This window comes from Galeopterus variegatus, unplaced genomic scaffold, assembly GCF_000696425.1.
Source record: "Galeopterus variegatus unplaced genomic scaffold, G_variegatus-3.0.2 Scaffold3221, whole genome shotgun sequence".
NCBI lineage: Eukaryota > Metazoa > Chordata > Mammalia > Dermoptera > Cynocephalidae > Galeopterus > Galeopterus variegatus.
The window spans coordinates 82,429-107,467 of NW_007729332.1; the positions used below are offsets into that span (position 1 = coordinate 82,429).

The 25,039-nt window shown below is 34.8% G+C and overlaps 1 protein-coding gene across 1 annotated transcript in view; it reads left to right on the plus strand.

Annotated features, from left to right (window-relative positions):
• LOC103600080 (tyrosine-protein kinase Fer) overlaps positions 1-25,039 on the plus strand; it is a gene marked incomplete at its 5' end in the record, with an annotated part of 140,176 nt that overhangs the window by 32,069 nt on the left and 83,068 nt on the right. Inside the window, one exon of the mRNA XM_008584315.1 lies at positions 15,767-15,890. Within this exon, the coding sequence (XP_008582537.1) occupies positions 15,767-15,890 (124 nt within the window). The remainder of the gene's footprint in view (positions 1-15,766; positions 15,891-25,039) is intronic.

A 25,039-nucleotide genomic window follows, 5' to 3' on the forward strand; every position in this document is an offset into this window, starting at 1 on the left:
TAGCTACTAGATAAATTTTTGTCAAAATTGTTACCTGGTTTCTGGATGGAAAAAGAACATATGAGGTTGCATTCATTTTTTTTTCTTTTTCTCATATGTCTGAAGATCATATTTGAAATCCTAAGTCTTTTCACAACCAACCTACCAAGTTGAATACCAGAAAGAGTGAATGATGGGGGACTTTTAAAGATAAATTTGTGTAAATTCTCCTTGTCTATTTTTTCCAGTGATGGTGTTCCAAGACTGAGATGAACAGATATTTACCAGACCTATATTATCTTGTTAGTTGAATAGCAAAGACCTATTAAAAACAATTTCATAAGATATTATGGTTATGGAAGTGTTCTGACCATTGCTATACCCAGGATGAAGGGAGAAGAAAAGAAACTGTTCATAAAGGTGAAGAAAAAGTTTTCACAAAGAGTAATGTTTATTAAAAAAACCCCTCCCTGTAGGAAAGTGGAGAGATATTGAGAAATTGCTGAAGGCTTTTTGACATATAGTGATTCCAGATTGGTGGTCTAGAGTGTGGAATGAAACATTTATTCTTTCATTGTAAGTCTGATTGTCTTGTGGTACAGTATTAAACCATGTTTACTGAATGAATGAATTACAAAACATAGCAGTAGCAATTTCAGTTTTTTCTCATTTTTCCTAGTGTCAATAAAATATCTTCCTCTGTATGCAGTGTTGGAAGTCATATAAATGTTGTTCTGGCTGTGGAAGTCAGAACTCCTAAGCAAAATTCTGGCTTGAAGGCACTGTAGCCAGATGAGAAAATGATACCCAAGAAAGGTTATAGTTACCTCAAGGAAATCTATTCAGGGCAGAAGGTGTTATGTCAGATTAGATTCTGCAGATTTTTGGAGTAGACATTCCCCTACATAAACTGCCAACCAGTGTGGCTGTCAGTCACTATAGCTGAGCTCCTGGCAAGCCCACAACTCTCTCCTAATTCTTACCCCATTTTTAGACTTAATGCTAACATGCTTTTGCAGCCATTTTTGGCAAGTTAGGAATTACTTAAAGTCATTTCTTTCTGCCAGCCTATCCTCATTGTTTAAGTGGTGGATCATGACCTCACCATCGTCTATATTTAAGGTTGTAGGTTTGGTAGTTTACTAAAACTGCTACCTTTTTTGATAAAGACAATTATTTTTTGTCCTAGGTTAAATGAGTAAAGTATATCCAAAGTGGAAAAGAAAATCCCAGTTATACAACGCATTTTTCTATCTGCTTGCTCATTAAACTGGTATTCATGTCATAGCATGAAAGTCAACACCGAGTAAGAAATGACCTACAATATCTTGAAAGAAATGGCTATGTAATCTAAATTCTTTTGGTGTTCTCTTTGTGGCATTTAACCTATCATTTTAATGAAAACAATTTTAATTATTTGTTCATGGTGTTGTGCAAAGTGACTTACTTTCTAGTCTGTGCTTTTTAAGAGTTTATGATGAAAGACGTGGAATGGAATATTCCATGTGAGTGAATGTGAAAAGGTCACATAGACAATAAATTTAATTTTAAAAATTTATATAAAGAATTAATGAAATAGTTAATGTTAATAAAAATAGTTATATGGGTTATGAAGAGGTAAATGATGCTTTACTCATTTTGAGTTGAGGGTATTGGTAAAAGTTATCTTTTGTTGAATCAAGAAGGAAGGGAAGCTTAAACATTTTAAGTCCAAAAAATGGGAATGAATTAGCTGGAAATCTGTACTGCAAGATTATTCCATTTATCTGCTAGAGTTTGAGATCTAAAAAGAAATTCTTACTAATCCAGAAGCAAATGGATAAGACCTTGGGCTAAGACAGTAACAGTAAAGGCTAAATGATAGGGGCAAGGAAGAGGATTATAAATTGGATATGCAGAATAAAATATGTTAATAAACAAAATATTATTCTCAGATAGCTTGACTCAGAATCAGGGAAATGGTGACATTATTAGGTTGGGATTGAGAGTTGGGAATTGAGGAGAATTGTGAAAGAACTCCAGCTTTATCAGCAGGTCATATGCACACACAGATGACAGTGCTATAGTCATGATGTAGAAAGAGACAGTGCTGGGTAGTGAAGATGGAAGACTTCTACAGTTAATAAAATATGACTTCATGCTAAGTGTTCAAAGTGGAGCACATTAAAACTGGGAACCCAGAGATGGTGAGTAAATAATTTGCACATTTCTGCTCTCTACTGGGCTGAACTTGCAGGTCTAGATGGACCTCAGAGATCATTCTAGACCAGCCTCTTTATGTAATGAATTAAATCCAGAGAAATCAAGCAGCTTGTCCAAGCTTCTACAACTAATTACTGACAAAGTTGGAGGAAAAAAAAAAGATAGCCTGCAGTTTTATGTAGTAAACTTATATTATTAAAGTTAACCTTAAATGCATACAGAAAGTGGTTTTCTTTCCTTTAAATAACTAGGATTTTACTACATGCATTATTCTTATCTCTCTTCTGAAAATACTTTTCCTAAGAAAAACAGATTACTTTAATGTATCTTTTCTTCCCACTTAGATTTGAGAAGATTAAGCATTATTGGGAACTTCTTTCATTATGATCTCAATTAGGAAGAATATCTGTTTATGCAAACATTTTTCTGCTTCTAGAGGACTGTAGTTATTTCTAGCACAGTTTTTCTAATAGAAAACCTCCAAATAAGGCATTAATGTTTATTCCATATCCTGAATGAAGTTTAAAGAGAAAGATATTTTCAGTATTACATTGAATTCAATTTAGCTTTTCCTCCTAAGCAGTTACTTAGGAAGAAACTTCAATATTCATCAATGGTAGTAACTATTTAGCACAAATATTTCAGCAACATGAAAATGTAAACAAACACAAACAGAAATTTGAGTTTTGGAAGCTGGTTCTGTGGATGTTTACTTCTCAAGAGATCTTTCTTTGTTTTGATTTATATCCATCTCATTTAAAATAAATAAAGGTGGTACTCCTTTCTTTCATCCCATTGAATCCTGCTCTGTGGATCCTTCTCCTACCCCACATGTCAGAATTCATTGTATATTTCTGAACCATCATGACATATTACTTGTTTGTCTATTTAGCTGTTATTTCACTATGTCTTTTATTATAATTTATTTCTGCAATTTCTATCCTCCTCAATAGATTGAGAACAACTGCAGGACAAGGAATATGCTTTAATCTTAAGTTTGTAGGCCTTTAGCAATTTACCTGGAATAAGTATCCATCTTTTTTTATTCTTATTTTTTCTACTCTAGAGTCCTTTGAGCATTATTCTTTCCTGTATTCATTTCTAGATAGGAATCCCTACTCCTGCCCAATATATCAAAAATACATTTTGTGAGATGGCTGGCTGAAGAGCTTACTGTGTGACTTGAGAGGCTGCACACTCTGTAACCTGCTGAGAAATCCCCCATAGCACTTTCTTGCATGAAAGCTCCTGTGTTTGTCACAGTCATGTATTCCTCACATGATGTAGGTCAAATGCATGTCCTTTTAGGATGAAGTCACTGCTCTACACCTGGAAAACTGATATAGCCATGAGAATTCTGCTCTATAGATAAAATACGTGGATTAGAGACCCAGCCCTGCCCCTTACTTGTAGTACATTCTTTCTTACTTACTTACTTATACTGCATTGCTCATTCTTTAGTTTTTCAAACCTGGGATGAACTTGACAATTATATCAAATATTAGGTTATAATTATGATAAAATTAGGTTTGTCATTTGGACCAGGCAGTGAGTTGCTAATCCAATTTTCCTGTTTGCTTTTTTGGTTCCTGAGTAATTTTTCTGGCCTGAGTTTTCAAGATATTATGCTATTGTATTGTGAAGGAAAGCAATAAGATGGAATTTCATTTCTGATGATCAGTAATGGAAAATATTTAAGAAGGCTTTTTCCTATCTTAGGTACTAATATAATCATCTAAGTAGTCTCAGAAAAATTTTAGGTAAAATATTTTATGAATGTGGTATGGCTGAGCATGGGGATGGGGGCAAGAAGATGGAAAGGAATTATATACTAATTGTAAAAGATACAAAGATGAAAAAATTAGGTAATTTTTCTTCTACATCCAGTAATGGAGTCAGTCAAAGCTTTATTGTTTAAGCTTATCAGTGGTTTTTTTAAAGTAATGATATGGGTACATGATTAAGTTAAATCATTTTATAGAACTAAGAATGAGATATGTAAAAGGCTAATTTGCTTATTTATTGTTTATTAGGTAGTAACCTTCAAAGTATCTCTTGATTCAGCCAGAATTATTCAAGGTGAATTATAGACATTAATACCGAATGTATTTATGAAGAAGATGAAGTTATCAAGAGCTTCTTAAAAAAGAACAACTACTTATAGAAAAATCTATTATGTGAAGATTCTCTATTGAGACATGTGGTTCACCTAAAGAAATAGATGTTATGGATAGCAACTCACAAAGTCAGTAGAGATTCTGCTGTAGGCTACCTTAGATTTCTGATGAATTATATTTTAAAAAATGTATACTTTGATCCCTGAAAAGTGAGAATGGTAATTTGTATTTGGCATGAAAGTAGACAGATAGCCAAACTTCATTGGCTTAGTAGTAGACAGTGGGTTGTGCATAGTGAGGGTGACTGACTTATAATCTCAATGAAAGTGTGTATTTGTCTGTAAATGTGTATATCAGCTTCATTACATTTTAAAAAATTGGTGAAGCTACCTTTTAAGCTTCGTTTTTGAGAATTTTATTTTTTTTTTCCTTTTTTTGTCTATTTTACTGACCGGTAACGGGATCGCAACCCTCGGTGTTGCACCCGCTCCGCGCTCAGCCAGTGAGCGGGAACCAGTCTCCACATGGGATCCGAACCCTCGGCGGGAGCGCTGCCGCACACTCAAGCGGCACACTCTCCAGTGCGCCACCGGGCCGGCCCGAGAATTTTTTATTGTTGTTTTTTAATAGCACTAGTGAACCCTCATGCAAAAAACACATAGTGAAAAGTAAAATACCACTAAAATGAAATTTTTACCTCTTTAACATACTTTGAAGCATTACAAACAAATCCCCCTGAGGTGCAAAGGACTGACCATTGACTTTAAGGAGAGCAGAGTTACACTGAGAAATGTGAAAATTATGATGCATCAGTAACTAGCCAAAATTTTGAAAGTCAGTAAAGAGAAAGGAGAAAGTGACATCAGCAAGATGGCATAATAGGAAGTCTCAGCCCGTTTCCCCACCAAGACACTGACTTAACAATATATGGACCAAAATATCTTTGTGAGAACTTCAGAAACGAGTTAAGAAGTTGCAGTACAACAGGCAAGTATACAGCCAAGAACAGCCACATTGCAGTGGGTAAAAAGAACAGTTTCACTTTACCTGTGATCACCTCTCCCCCAAGCCAGCACAGCTTCATGCCAGGAGAAAATATCTGTTTTCAGGTTCTCCTGGGGGTGGGGAGAGAAAAGTGGAATGTTCATCCATTGTTCTACCTTTTCAGAGGTCTCCCCAAGGCACTGGTTTCGTTGTAGACAGAGCCTCAATCTTCTCAAAGATTTTCTAAGTGGTTGTAATCAGAATGTTGGTAGAAAGGCCATTCTAATGAGGTCTTAGATGGAAATGAGAAATATCTTATTGGAAACTGGAGGAAAGGCCATTCTTGTTACAAAGTGACAAAAAACCTGGCTGAATTGTGTTCATGTCCTAATGGTTTATCGATGGCAGAGTTTAAAAGCAATGAACTAGGATATTTGGTGGAAGAAATCTCTAAGCAAATTGTTCATGGTGCTACATGGCTTTTCTTGATGGCTTCTAAGAAAATGTGAGAGGAGAGAAACAAAGATGGAATTTATAATCAAAGGGGAGCAGAATTTAAAGACTTGGAAAATTCTTAGCCTGGCTAGGTTGTAAAAGCATTTTAGAGTAAGAACACCAAGGGTGTGGCCATTTGAAAAGATTAGTATGGACAGAAGGAAGGCAGAGGCTATTCATCAGGACAATGGAAGAATGACCCCAAAGGTGTTTTGGAGATCATCTAGGCTGCCACTCCCATCATAGGCCCATAGTGCCCATACCTTGAGGGCAGAGTGTTTTTAAGGAAGGGACACAGGATACCTGTAGGACCTTTGTGATTGCTGCCCAAGGTCACTTCAAGTTTCTGCTCCCTGCATTCCAGTGCAGTGCTCCTTGGTCCTCAGCCACCCCAGATGTGGCTCCAGTGGGCCCAGGTGCAGTGTGGTCTACAATGGCTGCTCCTCTGGAAAGCACAGGCTGTAAAGCTTGATAGTGTCTACATGATGTTAACTCTGCAGGTGCACAGAGTGCTTGTGCTGTAGAGGCATGGTTACCTCCACCTAGATTTCAAGGGATGCCTTGGAGAGCCTCAGGGCATAAGCAGAAAACTTCCGTGGGAACAGGGCTGCCATAGAGATCTTCCACTAGGGCTATGCCCTGTAGAGCCATGGGGTCAGGGCCATCCCCTAAACTCCAGACCTGCAGAGCCACCTGTGTGCAGCACCAGCCTGACAAAACTGCAGGTACCGAACTTCAACCCCTGAGAGCTGCTGCATGGGCTGTGCCCAGCTAAACCATGGCGGCAGGGCTCTCTGGGGCCTTGAGTGACAAATCTCACCCCAGTGTTATCCGGAAGGTAGGACACAAAGTCGAATGAGATTATTCCCACTCTTCAAGATTTAATGTTGTTTGCCTTGTTGAGTTGCGGACTTACTTAGGACCTGTTACCCCTTTCTTCTGGCCTGTCCTATGCCTGTCCCGCCAGTGTATTTTGGAAGCACATCACTATTTGAGCTTACAGGCCCACAGCTGAAGAGGAATTTGCCTAAGGATGAATTGAACCTTGATTCTCACCCATATATGGTTTAGATGATATTTAGATGAGACTTTGGACTAAGACTTTAAAGTTGATGCTGGAATGAGTTAAGATTTTTTGTGCCACTGGGATAGGATGAATGTCTTTTCTATGTGAGAAGGACATGAATTCTGGAGGCCAGGGACAGAATGCTATGATTTGAATATGTGTATCTTCCCAAACTTATGTGTTGGAACCTAAGACCCAATGTGATGGTATTAAGAGTTGGGTCCTTCAGGAGGTGAATAAGCCATGAAGGTGGAGCCCTCATTATTGGGATCCGTGACTTTATTCAAAGGCTGGAGGAAGCTAATTATGCCTCTGTCCCTTCCATGTGAGGATACAGCATTCATCCTCTCTCAAGGACATGACACTCAAGGCACCATGTTGGGAGCAGAAACCAGACCCTCACTAGGCAGTGAGCCTGTCAGCACCTTGATATTGGACGTTCAGCCTCTAGAACTGTGAGGTACAAGTTTCTGTTCTCTGCAAATTGCCCAGTCTCAGGTATTTTGTTATAGTAGCATAGACTAACTAAGACAAAATCTAAACGTTAAGACCTGAAACTGTAAAACTCCTAGAAGAAAACATAGAGGAAAAGCTTCATGGCATTTGAATGGACAGATATTCCTGGATATGACACTAAAAGCATAGATGACTAAAGCAAAAATAGATAAATGGGACTTATATCAAACTTAAAAACTTCTGCCCAGCCAAGAAAACAATCAACAGAGTGAAAAAGCAACATATGGAATGGAAGAAAAGTTTGCAAACCCTGTATCTGATAGAGTTAATATCCTACAACTCAATGATAATAACTAAACAACCCAATTAAAAAATGGGCAAAGGACTTGAACAGACATTACTCCAAAGAAGATATATATAAATGGATAAGAAACATATGAAGAGATGCTCGACATAACTAATCATCAGGGAAATGCAAATCAAAACCACAATGAGATATTACTTTATACCTGTTAGGATGGCCACTATCAAGAAAATAGAGATAACAAGCATCGGTGAGTATGTAGAGAAAATGGAACCCTTGTACACTGTTGGTGGGATTGTAAAATAGTGAAACCACTCTGAAAAACAGTATGGAGCTTCCTCAAGAAATTAAAAATTAAACTACCATATGATCCAGCCATCCCACTTCTGGGTATATATTCAAAAGAATTGAAAGCAGAATTTTGGGGAGATTTTTATAGCTGTGTTCATTTCAGCATTATTCATAATAGTTGAGATGTGAGAACAACCTGAATGTCCATGGACAGATGAATGGATCAAGAAAATATGGTTTATATATAAAATGAAATAATTAAGCAGCCTTAAAAAATAAGAAAATCCTGTCATATACTACAACATGGATAAACCTTGAGGACATTATGCTAAGTGAAATAAGCCAGTCATGGAAAGACAAATACTGCATGATTCTGCTTACGTGAGGTATCTAAAGTAATCAAACTAAGAGAAACAGAAAATAAAATGGTGGTTATGAGAAGGGGTTGTGAGAAGGGTAAAACAGAGTTGTTGCTCAATGGGTTTACAGTTCAAGTCATGCAAGATTGAGAAATTCTACAGATGTGTACAGTGTACATATAGTTAACAATACTATATTGTACACTTAAAAATTGTTAGGAGAGTAACTTTAAGGTATGGTTTTTACCACAATGAAAAAAGTGAGAGAGGAGACTCCTATTTATTCATTATTTTCCTTAATTACAGACATTCTCAACTCTTTGCTGCAATATGTTCTTTACAAGTATTTTTTAATGTAGCATTTTTGTAATCTGATAGTTTTATAATTAATGAATGTATTTCTGATCAAACCTTTGCATCATGTCAATTTTGACTATGACCAGCAAAACTGCATAAAGATAACTATGTTTCTAATTGTTTTAAGTAATAATATTATGTAATTTTAATATTTCTTATAATCATTGGTATCATTGATTTGTGGACCTTAGTTTTCCTAAAATATCTAGCCTATGATAAATTCAATTTCTGAAAATATTGTTAGCTTTTTATAAGCATTTTATTCTTATTAAAATTTACATGTACTTTTGAATGTCTTTTTATTCCACATCTCCTAAATCTAAGGAAGCTTGAACTGATGCCTCCTTTTTTTTCTCTGTAGGTTTTGCTGTAGCAGATAGATATCAAAATGAGTATTCCATTGTTTTTTTTTGTTTGTTTGTTTGCAAAGATGCCATTGTAGCATCTAAGTATTTGAAGGGTGTCCTGGAGGGTATAGAGCCAACATTTTATAGATCTGATTTTCCTGCCCATTCTTGTCTTTACACTTTATAGCAAAAGCGGTGTTGAGGGGGATAAGAAGCCACAAAATACAAAAGTGGGTAGTACTTTGGCATCAAAGCAGGGAGAGAGACAGACACTAGAACTTCTTTGCCTTCATGGCAAACAGTAGGTTGTATGGTGTGTGGCAGAGGAGTTACAGTTTCAATGTATACAATGTACGTGTGTAAATGTGTGTGTCAGCCTAAGGACATAAAGTTAAACAGTGAATCTACCTTTCCAGATTCCTTTTTGAGAATTTAAAAAAATAGCACTATTCACCCCTAGTGTAAAACACAAAGTGCAAAGTAAAATATTGGTTGAAAGTAGAGGAACTATATGGAATACTGAGTAATACCTTAGAACAGTGGTTGGTAAACTTTTTTTGTAAAGGGCCAGGTAGTAAAATGTTCAGGCTGTCAGTCTATCCAGTTCCTATCACAACTCTACCAATGTAGCATGAAAGCAGCAATAGACAATATGTAAAGGAATGAGTATGACTGTTTTCCAATAGAAAACTTCCTTCACAAAAACACAAAAGGTCTAGATATGGCCTCAGGCTGTAGTTTGCAGACACCTGCCTTTGAATTTCAATAATATCACCAAAATCATCACCTTAAAAATGTCAAGTAAATTCAGTTCCCTCATGTATAATAGCAAAATCTAGATTATCTCCAAAGTCCCTTCTAGTGCTTTTCATTCTTAGACTTTTTGAAAGTTGACAATGGCATTTCTGACAAGGTTATATCTGTTGCCCCTTGAAATAGCAAATTAAAAATACTGTGAAATATACTTTTTTATTTCATAGAACTATTATCATAACTGCTATCAGGTTATGATCTCAAAGATCATCTGCAAAGGAGAAATGCAAAAAGATTCTGCTATTCTCCAGTTAGCAGAACATGGCTGCTAAGGATTTATTGAATTGTGTCCCCAGAGTTCATATATTAGAAGCTTAATTCCCACTGTAACTGTTGAAGGTGGGAAATCCTACTATGGTAATTGAAAGGTGGAGCCTTGAAGAGGTGATTAGATTTTAGGACTATGCCATGCCGTATTGAAAGGATTAAAAATGGTGGTCATGGGCATAGTTCTGAAGGCTTTAAAAGAAGAGCACATGAGAGGTTAGTCTCTCCCTGCTCTGCTATTTTCTGCCATGTGAGACCCCTGGGTCACTGTCACCACCACCAAAACCCTCACCAGATGTGTTCCTTGGACTTTGGACTTCCTGGCCTCTGAAACTGTAAGTGATAAATTTTGTTTTTTTGTAAATCACCCAGTTGCAAGTATTTTTGTTATAAGCGATAGAAACAGACTAATACAGTGGCCGTTAAGGAACGTGATCTAAAAAGACTGACACCATATATTGGCCCAGGTTGGGAAACCCACACACTCAGCTCTGCGTCTGGTCTAGCTGAATTGTTAGGTAGCAAACTACTACTTAGGTAGCAAGCTTTTCATTAAGTGGCTTCTTATAAAAGAAGAAAATGGAATCAGGAAAGCCAGTATATTCTTGAAGTCATTTTCAGTTTTTCAGTGTTTAATCTTCCTTATTTTTCTCCACAAACTGACTCATCTGTAGCTTATACTGAGTCTTTTCAGATCTAATGTTTAATCTATTTCTATGGATAGTTCTTAATATAAGCAGTCATCACTGCACTCAACAACTAGAGCATTCTCCTGGCTAATCTCCCTTTCTGCGCAATCCATTTCTGAAAAATATATCCTACATGTAACAGCCAGTATCCTCTGCTCCAGTGTTTACATTGTCCCTTACCTCTTCAGGAACTTTTTTGGGCTTATATCCTATCCTATAAAATCTATTCTGTGTTTCACAGAGTATAATTTGAGTCAGCATTTATTGTTTGTGCTTATTATATAGATTTTTCCCTTTTATTTTTGATGGGTTGGCTAATAGCCATAATTCTCATCAGTGCTGGCTAAAGAACAAAACTTTTTTAAAAAATAAGAATTCCCAAAGTAGCTCTCTATGTTTCATATTTGCTTGGATTACTAGCCTATTTTAAAATATGTAATTGAATACAACTAAACCAAACAAACATCTCAGGAAACAAATTTATATCCTAAAACGAAAGGTAATGAATTACACATTTTATATATCACTGAGGACTGGTACCTCTTAATTTAATAAACTTTGAAGTTATTTGAAAATAAATTAAGATTTCTATGATTCAGTGAAAATAAGTCATTAGTGGTATTGCCCTAATGATCTCTTTTATGTAGTTACAAATTGACAAGTTAATATTTTTATTTACATAACAATCTCTGAGTTTATATTTAGTACGATCAATTCCTCAGAGCCGCATTAATACTGAAAGAATAGGTAACATCAAATTTTCATAGCATGGAGTATTTTAGAAATCTTTGAGAAAGAGCTGTTAAAAATATTTAAAAAGTCAGTTGCAAACAGTAATAAGCACTTCTATTTGAGTTCCCTACTTGTTCCAGACCTTTAATATATATTATCTTTTTTAATCTTCAAAATAACCTTTTACTATAGATACTCTTGTACCCATTAGATATCCTTGAGTTGCTAGTATAGATGTATAAAAGAAATTCTTGAGATTTCATTAGTTCACTTAATTGAAAAATCTAGAGGGAGATCACACTTCAGGCAGTATATGATCCAGTGGCTCAAACATGTCCCCAAAGGCTTAGTCCCTTTCCTTCACTCTTTTCTGCTTTCCTTAAAAGCATCTTATGGTGCCTTAATCCTAAGGCTGCCAGTCCTTGCTGGTACTATATGCTGTCTTGTTAACTTCTGGTTACACTTCTTTTCTAGTACTTCTCTCAAAAACAGGTTTCTTTATTTAATTTTAATTTTAATTTTTATTACCCTTTAAGCATTTCCTTACATCTTAGTGGCCTGAATTAAGCCATATGCCTATTCCTGAACCAGTCACTTGGGCAGGAGAATGGACTTCATTGATTGAGTGAATCAATCTGGGACCATCCTTGTTGTTGAGGGTGAGGTTAATACCTTCCAAAATGGGAGAGGGGCAGTCCCCTAAAGGAATTGGGCTGAATGAGGGAAAATAGATAATTGTGAAACCAACAATAAGTCCCTACTACAACTCTTCCTCATTTTTATGGAAAGTAACTTCAACAACAACAGTAATTAACAGTACTGGTATTTATTGTGTGTACTACATGCTAGGCACATGCTTAGTACTTTAGATACAGTTTAGTCTTCAAATCCATCTTGAGAAATAAATAGTATTAAATCACTGTTTTATAGAAGTTTAGAAAAGTTGAACAAACTATCCAAGGCCACATGGTTAATTAGACCTAGGTCAGTGTGACTTCAGTGTCTGTGTTCTTTTCACAATGTCATGCTGTCTCCCTAGTAAACCAAAAGTTGGCTATTAAAAGCATATTAAGTCTTGTCTTAGAAATTTGTCATTGTTGTAGAATTCTAGGAAATAATTCATCCTACCTTGGTTTAGTGTGCAGTATATTCATATGGATATAAGCCTTATTTAGACAGAATTGTGAAAGGGGAGTTACTTATCTTGTTTTTCCCACTTTGAGCACCAACATCTTTATGGCACTGGTCAGGTAGGATGCTCTATGCCGTATGCATCCACACGTACACATACACACACATACACATACGAGGGATCTTCAAAAAGTTCATGAACAGATTCGTTTTATCTTTTCACTCCATTTTTCCCACAAACTTTTTGAAGTACCCTCATATATATCTAGGTGCTGCATGTGTATGAGTATTGTATACATCACAAATTCTAACAGAGGCTTTTAACTTGCTACTTAATGAAAATGACAAAAGAATGGATTGAAAAGGATGGGCTCTGCCCTCTAAAGTAACCTAAGCGTGAACGCTGAAGACTACTATGTCATCTGATATCAAGTTTCCAGTCATTCTTCACTTAATGGTGATAATCCAGTATTATACCTAAGGGAATATTTTTGGCACAGTCTGAATTATTTTTTGGTTATCCTAACTTTAGTCCCATACTCTGCCCCCTGGGGACTTTACTTCTTGCTTCAAGATTCTTAGTGCTTGCACTTGCCCAAGGCTCAGGAGTTCAGTACTGAATTTTAATTATTTAATTTTTACTGAAGGCCAACTTCCTTCTAGTTTTCTGCAAGAAGCTGACTAGGCCTGTGGAATGATGCAGCTCTGCTCTTTTATTTACAGTCACTTTATCTGTGGCTTGAATAACTATAAATTGGAAATAAACTTAATTTGCTTTTCTACATTTAATGACTTGAAGTAAGAAATTGCTCTAAGGCAGAAATATTGTTGGATTAAATACAGGACAATCAGAAATCTCGTCTGTACCTTTGGCTGTGTCACAGTATTTGGGAATACCTATATTTCCAAACAGGAAGCTCTACCTTCCTAGTACTTTACCTTTATTGACTTGATATCACTTTTCTCTCAATTTTTAATGCTATTTAGGTGTTGTCTTTTCTCATTTATTAATATATTATGTATTGATATTAAAATATTTAATACTTTGTTAAATAAATATTAATATTTGTTAATCAATAAATATTGAACAACAGAGGTATAATTCTCTTCACAGGGTTTATAGTCTGGGTTGGCAGGTGGAGAGTATAAAGAATATTACACGAAGAAGTAAATTTAAAAAGGGCAGGAGGCAAGTAAAAAAGTGCTGAATATGAACTAACTTTAGAAAGAAATAATATCAGGAGTCCACAGAAGAACACTGGGGTTATGTCATATGCTGCTTTTAAATCAAATTGTAGGACAGATCTTTTCATTTGAAAGTTATTTCATAGCTAAAATAGAATGCTATGTGGTTTCAAGACCAGAAGGGTACACATTTTCTAAAACAGGCCGACATATATCTAGCAAAAGCAGTAATATGTGAATATTGGTCCAAGTAGTATCTTGAACTAAATATTGATTTCCAGTCCATTTTAATGGACATTTACAGTACCTATCAAAGTTGAAAAATTAGTAGTTAATTTTACTGTTTACTGTTGAAATTATGTGTTTCGTTTAGATTTTTAAGTAAAGCTTGACAGAAACTTGTAGTAATCATTCTAGTAATTTAATACATTTGGTATTCTCTTTAAAAGAACAGAAAAAAGTAAATTGCCTTATATCATTAAATTTATTTTTAAACCATATATGTTATTTGATTTTGTAAATAGCCTACCTAACTTGGTAAAACACTTGATTTGTAAATAAGGGAAGAGGTTAGAAAAAGAGAACATTTTAAGAAGAGTTAGGCTGGTGTTTATTTTCTAGGTACTCTCGTTAAGGAAAAAGCCATTAAGTCTTCATCTCTGGAGCTTTTCCATTCAAGGAGGCCTAGATCCCTGGTAAAGAGGGTAAAAAAAGTTCAGGAAATAGCAATTAAAATGTTAATCTCTCTTACAGAATCCTGGCTTAACATCTGGGAGCCTGATAGAGAAAGTAGGAATGATTGTTTTTAGAAAACATGGATTGTAATATACTTTTACTTTTGTTATAGTGCAATAAATATAAACTAACCAACTAAAAAAAAAGCCATAGGTTTTACTGCTGTATTAGGAATGAATGCAGTTTGAGGCTGCACTATTCAGTGTAGTCCTCACTGTCTATATCTGGCTCTTGAGCTCTTGAAATGTGGCTAGTGCTTCTAAAAAAAAAAAAAACTGAATTTGAAATTTCATTTAATTTTAATTGATTTACATTTGAAAATTGATATTTGATTCAGTTATTGGAAAATTGGAAGCATATTTAGAACAACTTGGGTATGTAGATCTACTTTTTCAACTATAAATTTCATGAAGTCTGAATACAGATTATTTCAGATGAAAATTTACATCTAAATTGGGATGTGCCATAAATGTAAAATAAATATATTTCAAAAACTTAATATGATAACGAATGTAAAATATCTCAACTATACTTTCTATATTGGTAAAATAATATTCTGGATGTATTGGCCTCAAGAAAATGTGTTATTAAAATGTTTCACCTTTTTTTAAACTTTTTAAGATGTGGTCACCAGTAAATTTAAAATTACTTTTTGGCTCACATTACATTTGTCTTGGACAGTGATGGTTTAAGAAGTTTTTCTAGGACATCACTGGAACCCATTTAATACACAAAATTGCAGTCTGGGTCAGCAACTAAATCTCATCAGAATCATAACTTTTTTTTTCTCTCTGTCTGGCACTACTATCAGTCATGGTGATGTTAATAGTCTTAATTTTTAAAGCAATCACTGAATCTAATATCTAATTGAACATCATTTACTTTTTTTGTTTAACTCAATCTAATTATAGTGTTTTATTTGGTATTAGAGAATATCAAATGTTTTAGAAAATTTTACTGAAGCAAATTGGTGAAAAATCGTAACAAAGAAAGAAGTATGACTTTAATTGAATATTATTATACCATAGGTAATATACTGTGTGAAGCACTTAAAGTATTTAAACTGTACCTAGAAAAGTTTGATGTCTGCTTTCTAATAAGATGTGTTCTTTTAATGTTTTCTTTCATTCTTACGTCAAGTTGGATAAAAAGCTTGGTCAAATGTGTAATGCTTTTTGTTCTGTCAGATATCCCTAATAGGTAATAAATGTCTTTCATTATAATTTTGTTTCACTGTTCATCTATCAATTCCTCTAGGAGGTGATTTCCTCTCCTTTCTGAGAAAGAAGAAGGATGAACTAAAACCCAAACAGTTAGTGAAATTTTCGTTAGATGCTGCTTCCGGTATGTTATATCTCGAGAGTAAAAACTGTATACACAGGTAAGGAGAACATTTTTGAAACATTTTCTAGTTTTATTAATAGAACTCTACTAAGTGATATATTTGCTCCAATACAACAGTAAATTTCTTTCACAAAAGTTACATATCTTCTTGTTGGTTTTTATATGTTGTGTGAAAACATTCTTTGCTAGTTGTATAGAGTTTACAGGAACATTTCTTTTCCCTCTTGATGTATGTACCTAATTAAACAGTGGCTTACCTACTAATTAGAATTTGTTTGTTATAATCATCAATAATAGTGACATTGAATGTACCACAATTTAGTAATACAAGAAACTACAGTCTTACAATGAAATAAGATTGTTATGTGTTGCATATTCTCATTTTCTAAAGAAATTATGTATAAAATCATGGAAAAACATACAAATAAAATAACAATTTGTGACAGTGAATATGGCCAAGGGTAAAAGATTTAACATACTAGTTATTTCAAAGGAGATTTTAGAAAACTTCTCTGATTATATGTAGTGACCTAATATTAATGCTTTATATTTTGTGGTTTTAGTTGCTTTTAGCTGAATGTGTTCTTTACTGCTAATAGTCAGTACAACTTAAGATCTGTTGCAGAATTCCTGTCAGATCCTAAATATGGCTAAGCGTATATAAGCAAAATGAAATGGAGAACTGATGCAGTTTTTATTCACCGGATATAATGCATAATACGGTTTAACATGGATCAGCGTTCATTGTCAGATTGAGCTGTTGTAGACTTTATCCAGGCTGGTTTCATTATTGAAGTATGCTTTTCTCTGAGGTGTCTCATTGTGCAGCCTTTGACTTATCATTCTGGTGTGGTTGTATAATGTATAATTACAGCAAAACAAAGTTACCTTCACCTTAACTACACATTTATTTTATCTCAATGGATATTTTTGACTTAATTTACCCCCAAAATTTTGCCTTGTATTCAGTTTTATTCTGGAACTAAAATTATGACCTATGTTTCAAATACAGTTCAGTAAGTGCGTGTATTTTAAAATAATTTCAGTGGGGATACTATTTTTCTGGAAAATAAGACAACCGAAACTAAGCCATTGTCATTGCATTTGTTTTGCTTTCTATGAATATAGATCTAATTACATTATAAGAGTTTTTTTAGAGTTGATTTTGAACAAAAATTACATTATAATTAATTTCATTAGTGGTAAACACTTTTTGTTAAAAGTAACTGTAAAGGGTTTTGCCCTTTATTTACAGAAAATCTGTTAAGGTGTTTAGATGCTTTGGGTATCAGATTCTCCATCAGGTTCTCTATTGTAGTTATTTATTTTGTCTCAGGTGTTTTTCAAACTATTAGATCATCTATGGATTTAAAGCATAATAAATGCACATTATTGAAACTGTTTTATAAAAGTGTCAATTACCAGTAATATTCTTTAACTTCCAGTGCATTGCAGTTGAGGTAACCATTGTTTGAATTTCTTGCTACTTTTGTAGTGATTGCTTTCCTTGCAAATGGATGACTGTGTCTTCTTAAGTGTCTGTATCATCAGAATTGAAACCATTCTAAACTGTAGATGCCAGTTAGCTTTTTAAAATTTATCCCTCTCTCCAAATCATAATATTATCTACTGTAATGTTATTTTCCCATTTTGCTTTTTAAGAATTTGTATGTATCCCCAAAGTTTTGAAAGCCAGTGCTTGCTTGACTTAGCAGGGAACCTGCTAAGAAGGTTTTCCAATTGAACATCTTGAACAGTGTCACTGAGTACAGGTTTGACAAATAGGTTTCAGCGTTAGTGCCAACTTTCAGTGATTGGTAGTGGCTCTCTGTGGTATGTGTTGAGAAAGATTCCAGGATCAGCCACAAGGAGTCCAATGATCAATTAGTCATGTCCACCACAGTACTGGCAAGCATTAATACATAAGCCCCAAATTTGTCATACTTGTTACACAATATCTTCTTTTTGTATTTGTTCTCATATTTTTCTCACTTTTTAAAATGTTCGGTATGATTTTTTCTTTGCTAGTCATAATATAGCAACAGTATAATATTTTTCTATAATCACTTCCATTGAATTCTTCTAAACTATCTACTGTCTTATTTCCCATATTAATCATGAGTACTAGATGAATTTTATATCTCCAGCCAGTGGTTTTTTTCTTCCTCTTCAAACTTTTATAAGTGCTCTTTTGGATGAATTCAGAATTTTTCTTTTTTTCTTTTCATTTTAGTACCTCACCAATACATGGCATTTCTATTGAGAAAATTAATCATTCTTTGTGTTGAATTTTTTTTATAGTAGAGATTGTGCTGTAGCAACCTGTTCCTATGAGCTGGCCTGTGGAACTATTTCTGTGGGAACAGTAGTAATTGCAATGAAATTTTTCTTGATTTATAGTTAGAAGATACTTTCGAGACACATTATATGTTTATTCTCCTAAGAAATTTCAAAGAAAAAATATCTAGTAATTATTATAATGAAAAGTTTTTTTCCTCATTGGAAAAATTTCTAATGAGGTATTTCAAAAATTAATTAAAATAATGTAAAGCATGATTGAAAGTTTCTTTTAGTTTTTCAGGTAATGAGCAAAGGCACTAAGTCCTATTTTTGATATTCAAAAATACTATTAAGATAAATGCGTGTCTATGAAGTACAAAACCTTAAGTCCAATAAGTCCAAGCAAAATGTTTAAATATGCTTTAAATTTTATATAAACTAGTAAATTTTATCCTGTTCACTAGTTAGAGGTCACTAGAACTCAGAACATATTTGAAAATATTTCTAATTTTCTGTCCCCAAAATAGTGCCTTTAACTTTTGAGGGGCATATTTTCATTTAGCTTTGTTTTGTTGTTTTGATTACTATGAGAAGAGCAGAACAATGATTCATTATAGAAAAACAAGTATGACAGTTATGAAATGGAAATAAGGAATTGCATTGAGAAATGACCTGCATATAGAATATGTTCTTGTAATTTCCATTTATCTCAGAGGAGAGTTCTTTTGATGCTCTAAGTTTCTAATTGAAACTGTTTCTTTCTGCATACAGATTGAAAATTGGTGGATATTTTGCTTTTTGGTTTAGTTTAAATCAACTGCATTTTTGTTGTAATTATTATATAGGCCAATGTGAAATTTTCTTTTCTACTTGTACTTTATACAGTATGACTACTTTAAATACACTGATAAACTTTGAGAGGTGTGTGTATTTACTTACAGTGGTTTGTTGTTAGATTGTTAAGTGTCACTCTCTGAAGAATATTAAACCTGATTAATCTTGGATTGAAGGTTGATAATATGCTAGATTTAAGTGGTAATGGCATTTATGGTTTTATTCTTGATGAATTCTACTGCAAGATTTATTTCTATTTGGGTTTATTTCTAAAAGTTGGTTTTGTGCCGTTGTTCTTTGTTTGGTATCTATGGAAAGTAAAAAGAGGATAAACTCTTTATTGTCATGTATTGGAGTTAGAGACCATCATCTATGGAGAGTTTGGGAAATATTTCTTAATTTCATGATATTCTGTGTCATTATCAATATCAGAAAAGGTGTATGTTGGAGGGATGAGATAGAATATAATTTCTTTTTCTAATTTTACATCTTGTACTGATTCCTCTTCATGTTTGATTGCTCTACCACAATGATGTTTTTGTTATGGAATAGGTTAACAACTCTACAAATTAAAGTATATTAGATCATGCTTATTTTATTATTCAGTAAGGGTTTTGCTTATCCATTGAGAACAATGGTATTTCTGATACTTCATAAATGTGGACAATTGCCTGCTCTGTGCCAGGAGGATACCAAGATGAAAATCCTGGTCCCTGCCCTCAGATGGATGTAACAAAAAATAATAATAATGCAAAGAGATCATCAATTTTGTGATAATGTATACAAAATTTTTGGGGAGTAATATCAAGAGTGTCTGATGTGACTTGTCAAAATGGGGACTGTGGTGGGAATAATCAAGAAAAGCTTTGCAGAGAATAGAGTGTGAGTGAGATTTGATGGATGAGTGTGTCATTGAACAGAAGGGGAGAAAATATTCCAGCTGAAAAAAAGTTGAAAGCAAAGTTACAATGAAGAGAGTATGACTCTTAATCATGGAACTTCAGGCAGTTCATTATTATCAGAATGAGAAACCCAAAGGAGATGGGGCTGAGCTAGGTTAACAGGGTCATCCTCACTAAGATTCCTGTATGAGTATATCATTTAATTTGGCTAAGCTGTGGGAATATATATTGAGATTATTTTAAGAAAATTGAAATGCTATGGTTTTTAACTAGAAATAAAAAGTAATTTGAACAAAATTCACAAAACATGTATAATCTTGTGAAAATGTGTGGGTATGGGAACAATTTTGTTTTTAAGTTTCATTGGAAAAATTAATTTAGGAAAGCTAAGATTGTCCAGAAAGGAATAATATTGCATTTCACCTGTACGTTGTAGAAGGAGATTGCTTTACCCACTGATCTCTACCCACATGCTTAGGCATGTGTACTTTTTAAGATAAATGTAAGATGCTGCTTCTGACTTGTCTTTGGATTTTTGAGACTTATTTATGAAGCAAAGATTTGGTATGATATTGATTATTTACATTTTTCCCAATGATATTTGAGGATTGTTCTCTGTTTTTTTAACTGCAGCTGATTATCAAGCATCTAAGCTCTTCCTAAGCTTTGAATGTACTGAAAAGTATTTTGTGCTTATTATATCTTTATCATTTAAATGATAGGATAAAGACAAATTAAACAAATATAAAATAAACAAGTTATAAATATAAACAAAATTTTAAAACTTTTTTTTTTGTTTTTGAACCCTTCGTCATTTCTCTCTCTCATGATCTACCATATTCTCAATAGAAGGTACCTTAAGATCACTTTAAGTAACTGAGGCCCAGAGAGAGGTTAAATGAAGGTCACCTAGACAATTAGTGACAAGGCCACTGCTAGGTCATAGATGTGCTGACTCCATTCTGGCACATTCCCTGCCACTTGAATACCGGTGTTTTACACTGTCTCATTCAAATATTAGTAATCCTAACAGCATACATTTATTGAAGGCTTACTTGTATTGTTCACTATTGGATTCCAAAGGCCTGGAACAGTGTCTGGCACTTAAAGGTGAATGAATGAATACTCAAAACAACAGCAGTTACTATTAAGCAGTTACTCGTTAAGCCCATTTTACACATGAGGAAACTTCTGGTTAGGGAGTTTAATTGTCTTGCCCAAGGTCATATTAAAAGAAAGTTGGCAGATCCAGGATGAATCTCAGCACTCTGGTTCTAGAGTCCCCACACAGAATCACACGATTAGACTCTACTGCCTTCTGTACTGAAGTTATCTTCTAACCAGCTGGAAACTCAGGGCCCAGGCCAAATGGTACTTGGTATAATGGCTCAGCTTATATTCAACATCTGTACACTTTATGATCATGAGTAAAAATTGAACAGGATGCTGAAGCCTGTGAAATGTAATTTTAGAAAGACATACCGAAGTTTTTTTGTTGTTTTTTAGTGAATAGTTGCTGAAATGCACCAGTATTTTGTTATTGCTTCTCCATTTAATTAGAGTTTAAAGTTTTATTTTTTTCATTTTTTATGCATTATTGTTTAGATACCCCCTTCTGCTTTATCTGTTAATTAAAAACACAGGATTAGCATAGAGATGTGATAATCTCAGTTAGTTGACTGAGCATTTATGACTGATTTTCTTGTTCCAACATTTGAGTACAATTTTGAATATATTAAGCAGTATTTTTATTTTTAGCTTCCAAACCAATTTTGCTATAGTATAGAGAGGACTGCTTAATAATTTTAAATATGTCAAAAATATATGGCCTTTCTCTAGATGAACCTTTGTTTTATAGTATAATTTGGTATTTGTATGCAGCATGATTATCATACAAAAGATATCACAAGAATGCCTTTCTAAAAATTTTTTTTATCCTGCTACTTTATTCAGTGTCAGGATTTCCTACCTGTAGTTTCATTCATTTTAATTACGGGATTTTTTTCCTAAATTCACCAGTATATTTGCAGAAATGAAAAGGCAGCCTTATTTCATATTAGAATCAATTAACATATTGGCTTGGATTAATGTACCAGAGTATCTAGCTGCTTCCTTAGAAAACAGAAGTGAGAGATTTGGGATAAAGCGTCGGGGGACAGATAAGTTTTGATTTATGGTTACTGGTGGGAAAGATATAGCACATGTGAGACTTCAGGAATTCAGGGCAGTCCAGTGAACAGACTGAAGGTCATTGACAGTGAGAGGAGAAAGTAAAAGGGGAATAGGAGTACATTAAAGCTATTTTATAGTTTGGTTAGGGCTAGCTTTGTCTTAGGTTACACAGAAGTGATAGAAGGGAAAATTGACCAATTCCTCATACCCTTCACTATTTCTGGCTTTTATTCAGTCAATTACAGTAAGTACATTTTGGATTCAGCGTCAAAAAAGTAATTCTTTACATTAAACAACTACAAGTGGTTGGAGTTACCACTTTTCTCTTAGGACATATTTGTTTACAGGGAGCATAAACTGCTTAAACTAACTTAAAAGCAGTAGGAGATTTATCATAAGAAAGCAGTGTTTTCTCACAGAACTCAAGGACTGGTAGTTTAGCCATTCTTGGGAGTCCTTGAAACTAGGAACTGACAGCACCTCTTTCTGTCTTTCCCTCTGTGTTCACTTAGACTTTATTTCTTCTTGCTGTGTTGCTGCTGCATTTTCCTCTTGCTCTGAAAACTGCATCCCTCTGCCCATTTGCAAAGGCCCCCCCAAATGACATTTGAGTTAATATAATATAACCTTCCTGACCCAGCATCTACAGCTAATTAATTAGTCTTTGAGTTTGAATTTCAAATTCTTGGCAGAAAGAATTGATTGGCTCAGCTTATATTAAGCATTTACCTCAGTTTTAATTAATAACGTGGTTAGGCAGGGAAGAGTGTGCATGGTCACTGTTACAACAGAGCTAGGGGAGCCAACCTCTGTGTGTGAGGGGACAGTTTTCAGAGGATGGGGCATATGTACTAAGCAGGCTTCCCAAAAGATGGCTGTCAGGCATTCATTGAGGGCTTACTGCTTGATAAGTACATTCGTTATCTTATTTAATCGTCACAGGTCTGTAAGGTTGGTACTATTTATCTCCATTTCACAATAGAACAAAGTGAGCCACAAAAGAGTAAGTAACTTGTCCAGTGCCCACAGCTAGTAAGTGGAAGATTCAAGCCTATACTGAGCTGATGACAAAGCCTGTGAAACCAAGCAAATAATTTAAACTATGATTTAGATACATTTCTCAGTTTCTTCCTTCTGTGAATATGATCAACCATGTGGATATCTGCCTTATGAAGCAAAACTTAACACCATTTGGTAAATGCTGATTTAGAGAAAGCCTCATTGTAGGGATAAGAGAATCAATCCTTTGCCGGTCTTAACTCCATATTTTCCTGGGATGATCCCACACAGCCCCAAAGTATAGGGACTGCAGTTGGTCCATGCAGTCTCCTTGAATCCTAGCTCATACTGAGTCCATACAACAGGCAAGAAATCAAGCTCAGGACAGTGGAACTGGGTCCATAATTACCCCAGAGATTTGTTGACCATTGGTTGAATTCAGGTTTTCAAGTCAAACCTGACTAATGTTAAAGTAGCTTGCTTTTTCTAATTGTTTCAGTCAAGTGGAAATTCTGGCCTCTGGGGAGCCCATCAGAACACGGATGACACAGAAATAAGCTTAACCTTTTAGCTCAGAAATTGTCTTCTACTCTCTGGCCTTCAAGGCAGGATCAGACCAGTCAGCGTATGTAACTAGGAAACCCTAGCCTGTACCATTTGCTAAGTATTGACTCATCTCAGTAATTTTAAGAATTACTGGATTTTTTGCACAGTGTTGTTTTTAAATATTATTCATTCTTTACTCTATAAAACACAAAAGCACTGTGAGAAGTTCTTTTTATTCCCATTTTTCTCTTTTAAAGTGTTTTGGGATAATCCAGACAGTTTCCCTTTACATTGCCAACTCTGATATCCATTAGGCCTAGAGTTTGCATAGCCATTTAACAGCTTCAGCATAATGGTTAAGACCAGAGATGTGGAACTGGAATGTTCCGTTTATGAATACTGGCTCTGCAACATATTATCTCTATGACTTTGGGCCCCCACATCCACACTCACCTTAGCATTATCTATAACTTTTACCCTGCTTTAGTTTTTGTCATAGTCCTTATCATCACCTGACACTTATTTTATTTATATATATAAACACATGTGTGTATGTACATACATATACACATACGACACATATACAAATTCTTCTGAACTTATGATGGGGTTACATCCTGATAAACCCATCATAAGTCAAAAATGCATTTGATACACCTAACCTAGCAAACATCATAGCTTAACCTAACGTACCTTAAATGTACTCAGAACACTTACATTATCCTATAGATGGGCAAAATCATCTAACACAAAGCCTATTTTATAATCAAGTGTTTTTTTTTTTTTTTTTCCTTTTTGTCTTTTTTCGTGTCCGGCAACGGATCGCAACCCTCGGTGTCACACCCGCACCTCGCTCAGCCAGTGAGCGGGAACCGGTCTGTATGTGGGATCCGAACCCTCGGGCGGGAGTGCCACCATGCTCTCAAGCGGCGCACTGTAGCAGTGCGCCACCGGGCCGGCCCTATAATCAAGTGTTGAATATTGTACATAGATGGGCATTTTGTAGACATAAGGAGATGCAAAAACGTAAAATACAGTATTCAAAAAATGCTGGTAACAGTACACTGTAGAGTATCAGTTGTTTACCCTTGTGATCATGTGGCTGAGAGCTGCAGCTCGCTGCTGCTGCCCGGCATCACGAGAGAGTATCACATCGTGATTGCTAGCCCAGGAAAAGATCAAAGTTCAAAATTTGAAGCATAGTTTCTACCAAATGCTTGTTAATTTTGCATCATCAAAATCAAAAAAATCAAAAGTTGAGCCATCATATGTCATGGACATCTGTATATAAAATACTGGTTTACTTTTTTTTGTTTTTTTAAATTTTTATTTTGTCAATATACAATGTAGTTAGTTATATTGTGTCCCATCACCAAAACCTCCCTCCCTCTTCCCTCTCCCCCCTCCCACCCAGATGTGTCCCCTCCATTTTCTTGTTGTAAGAGCTTCAAAA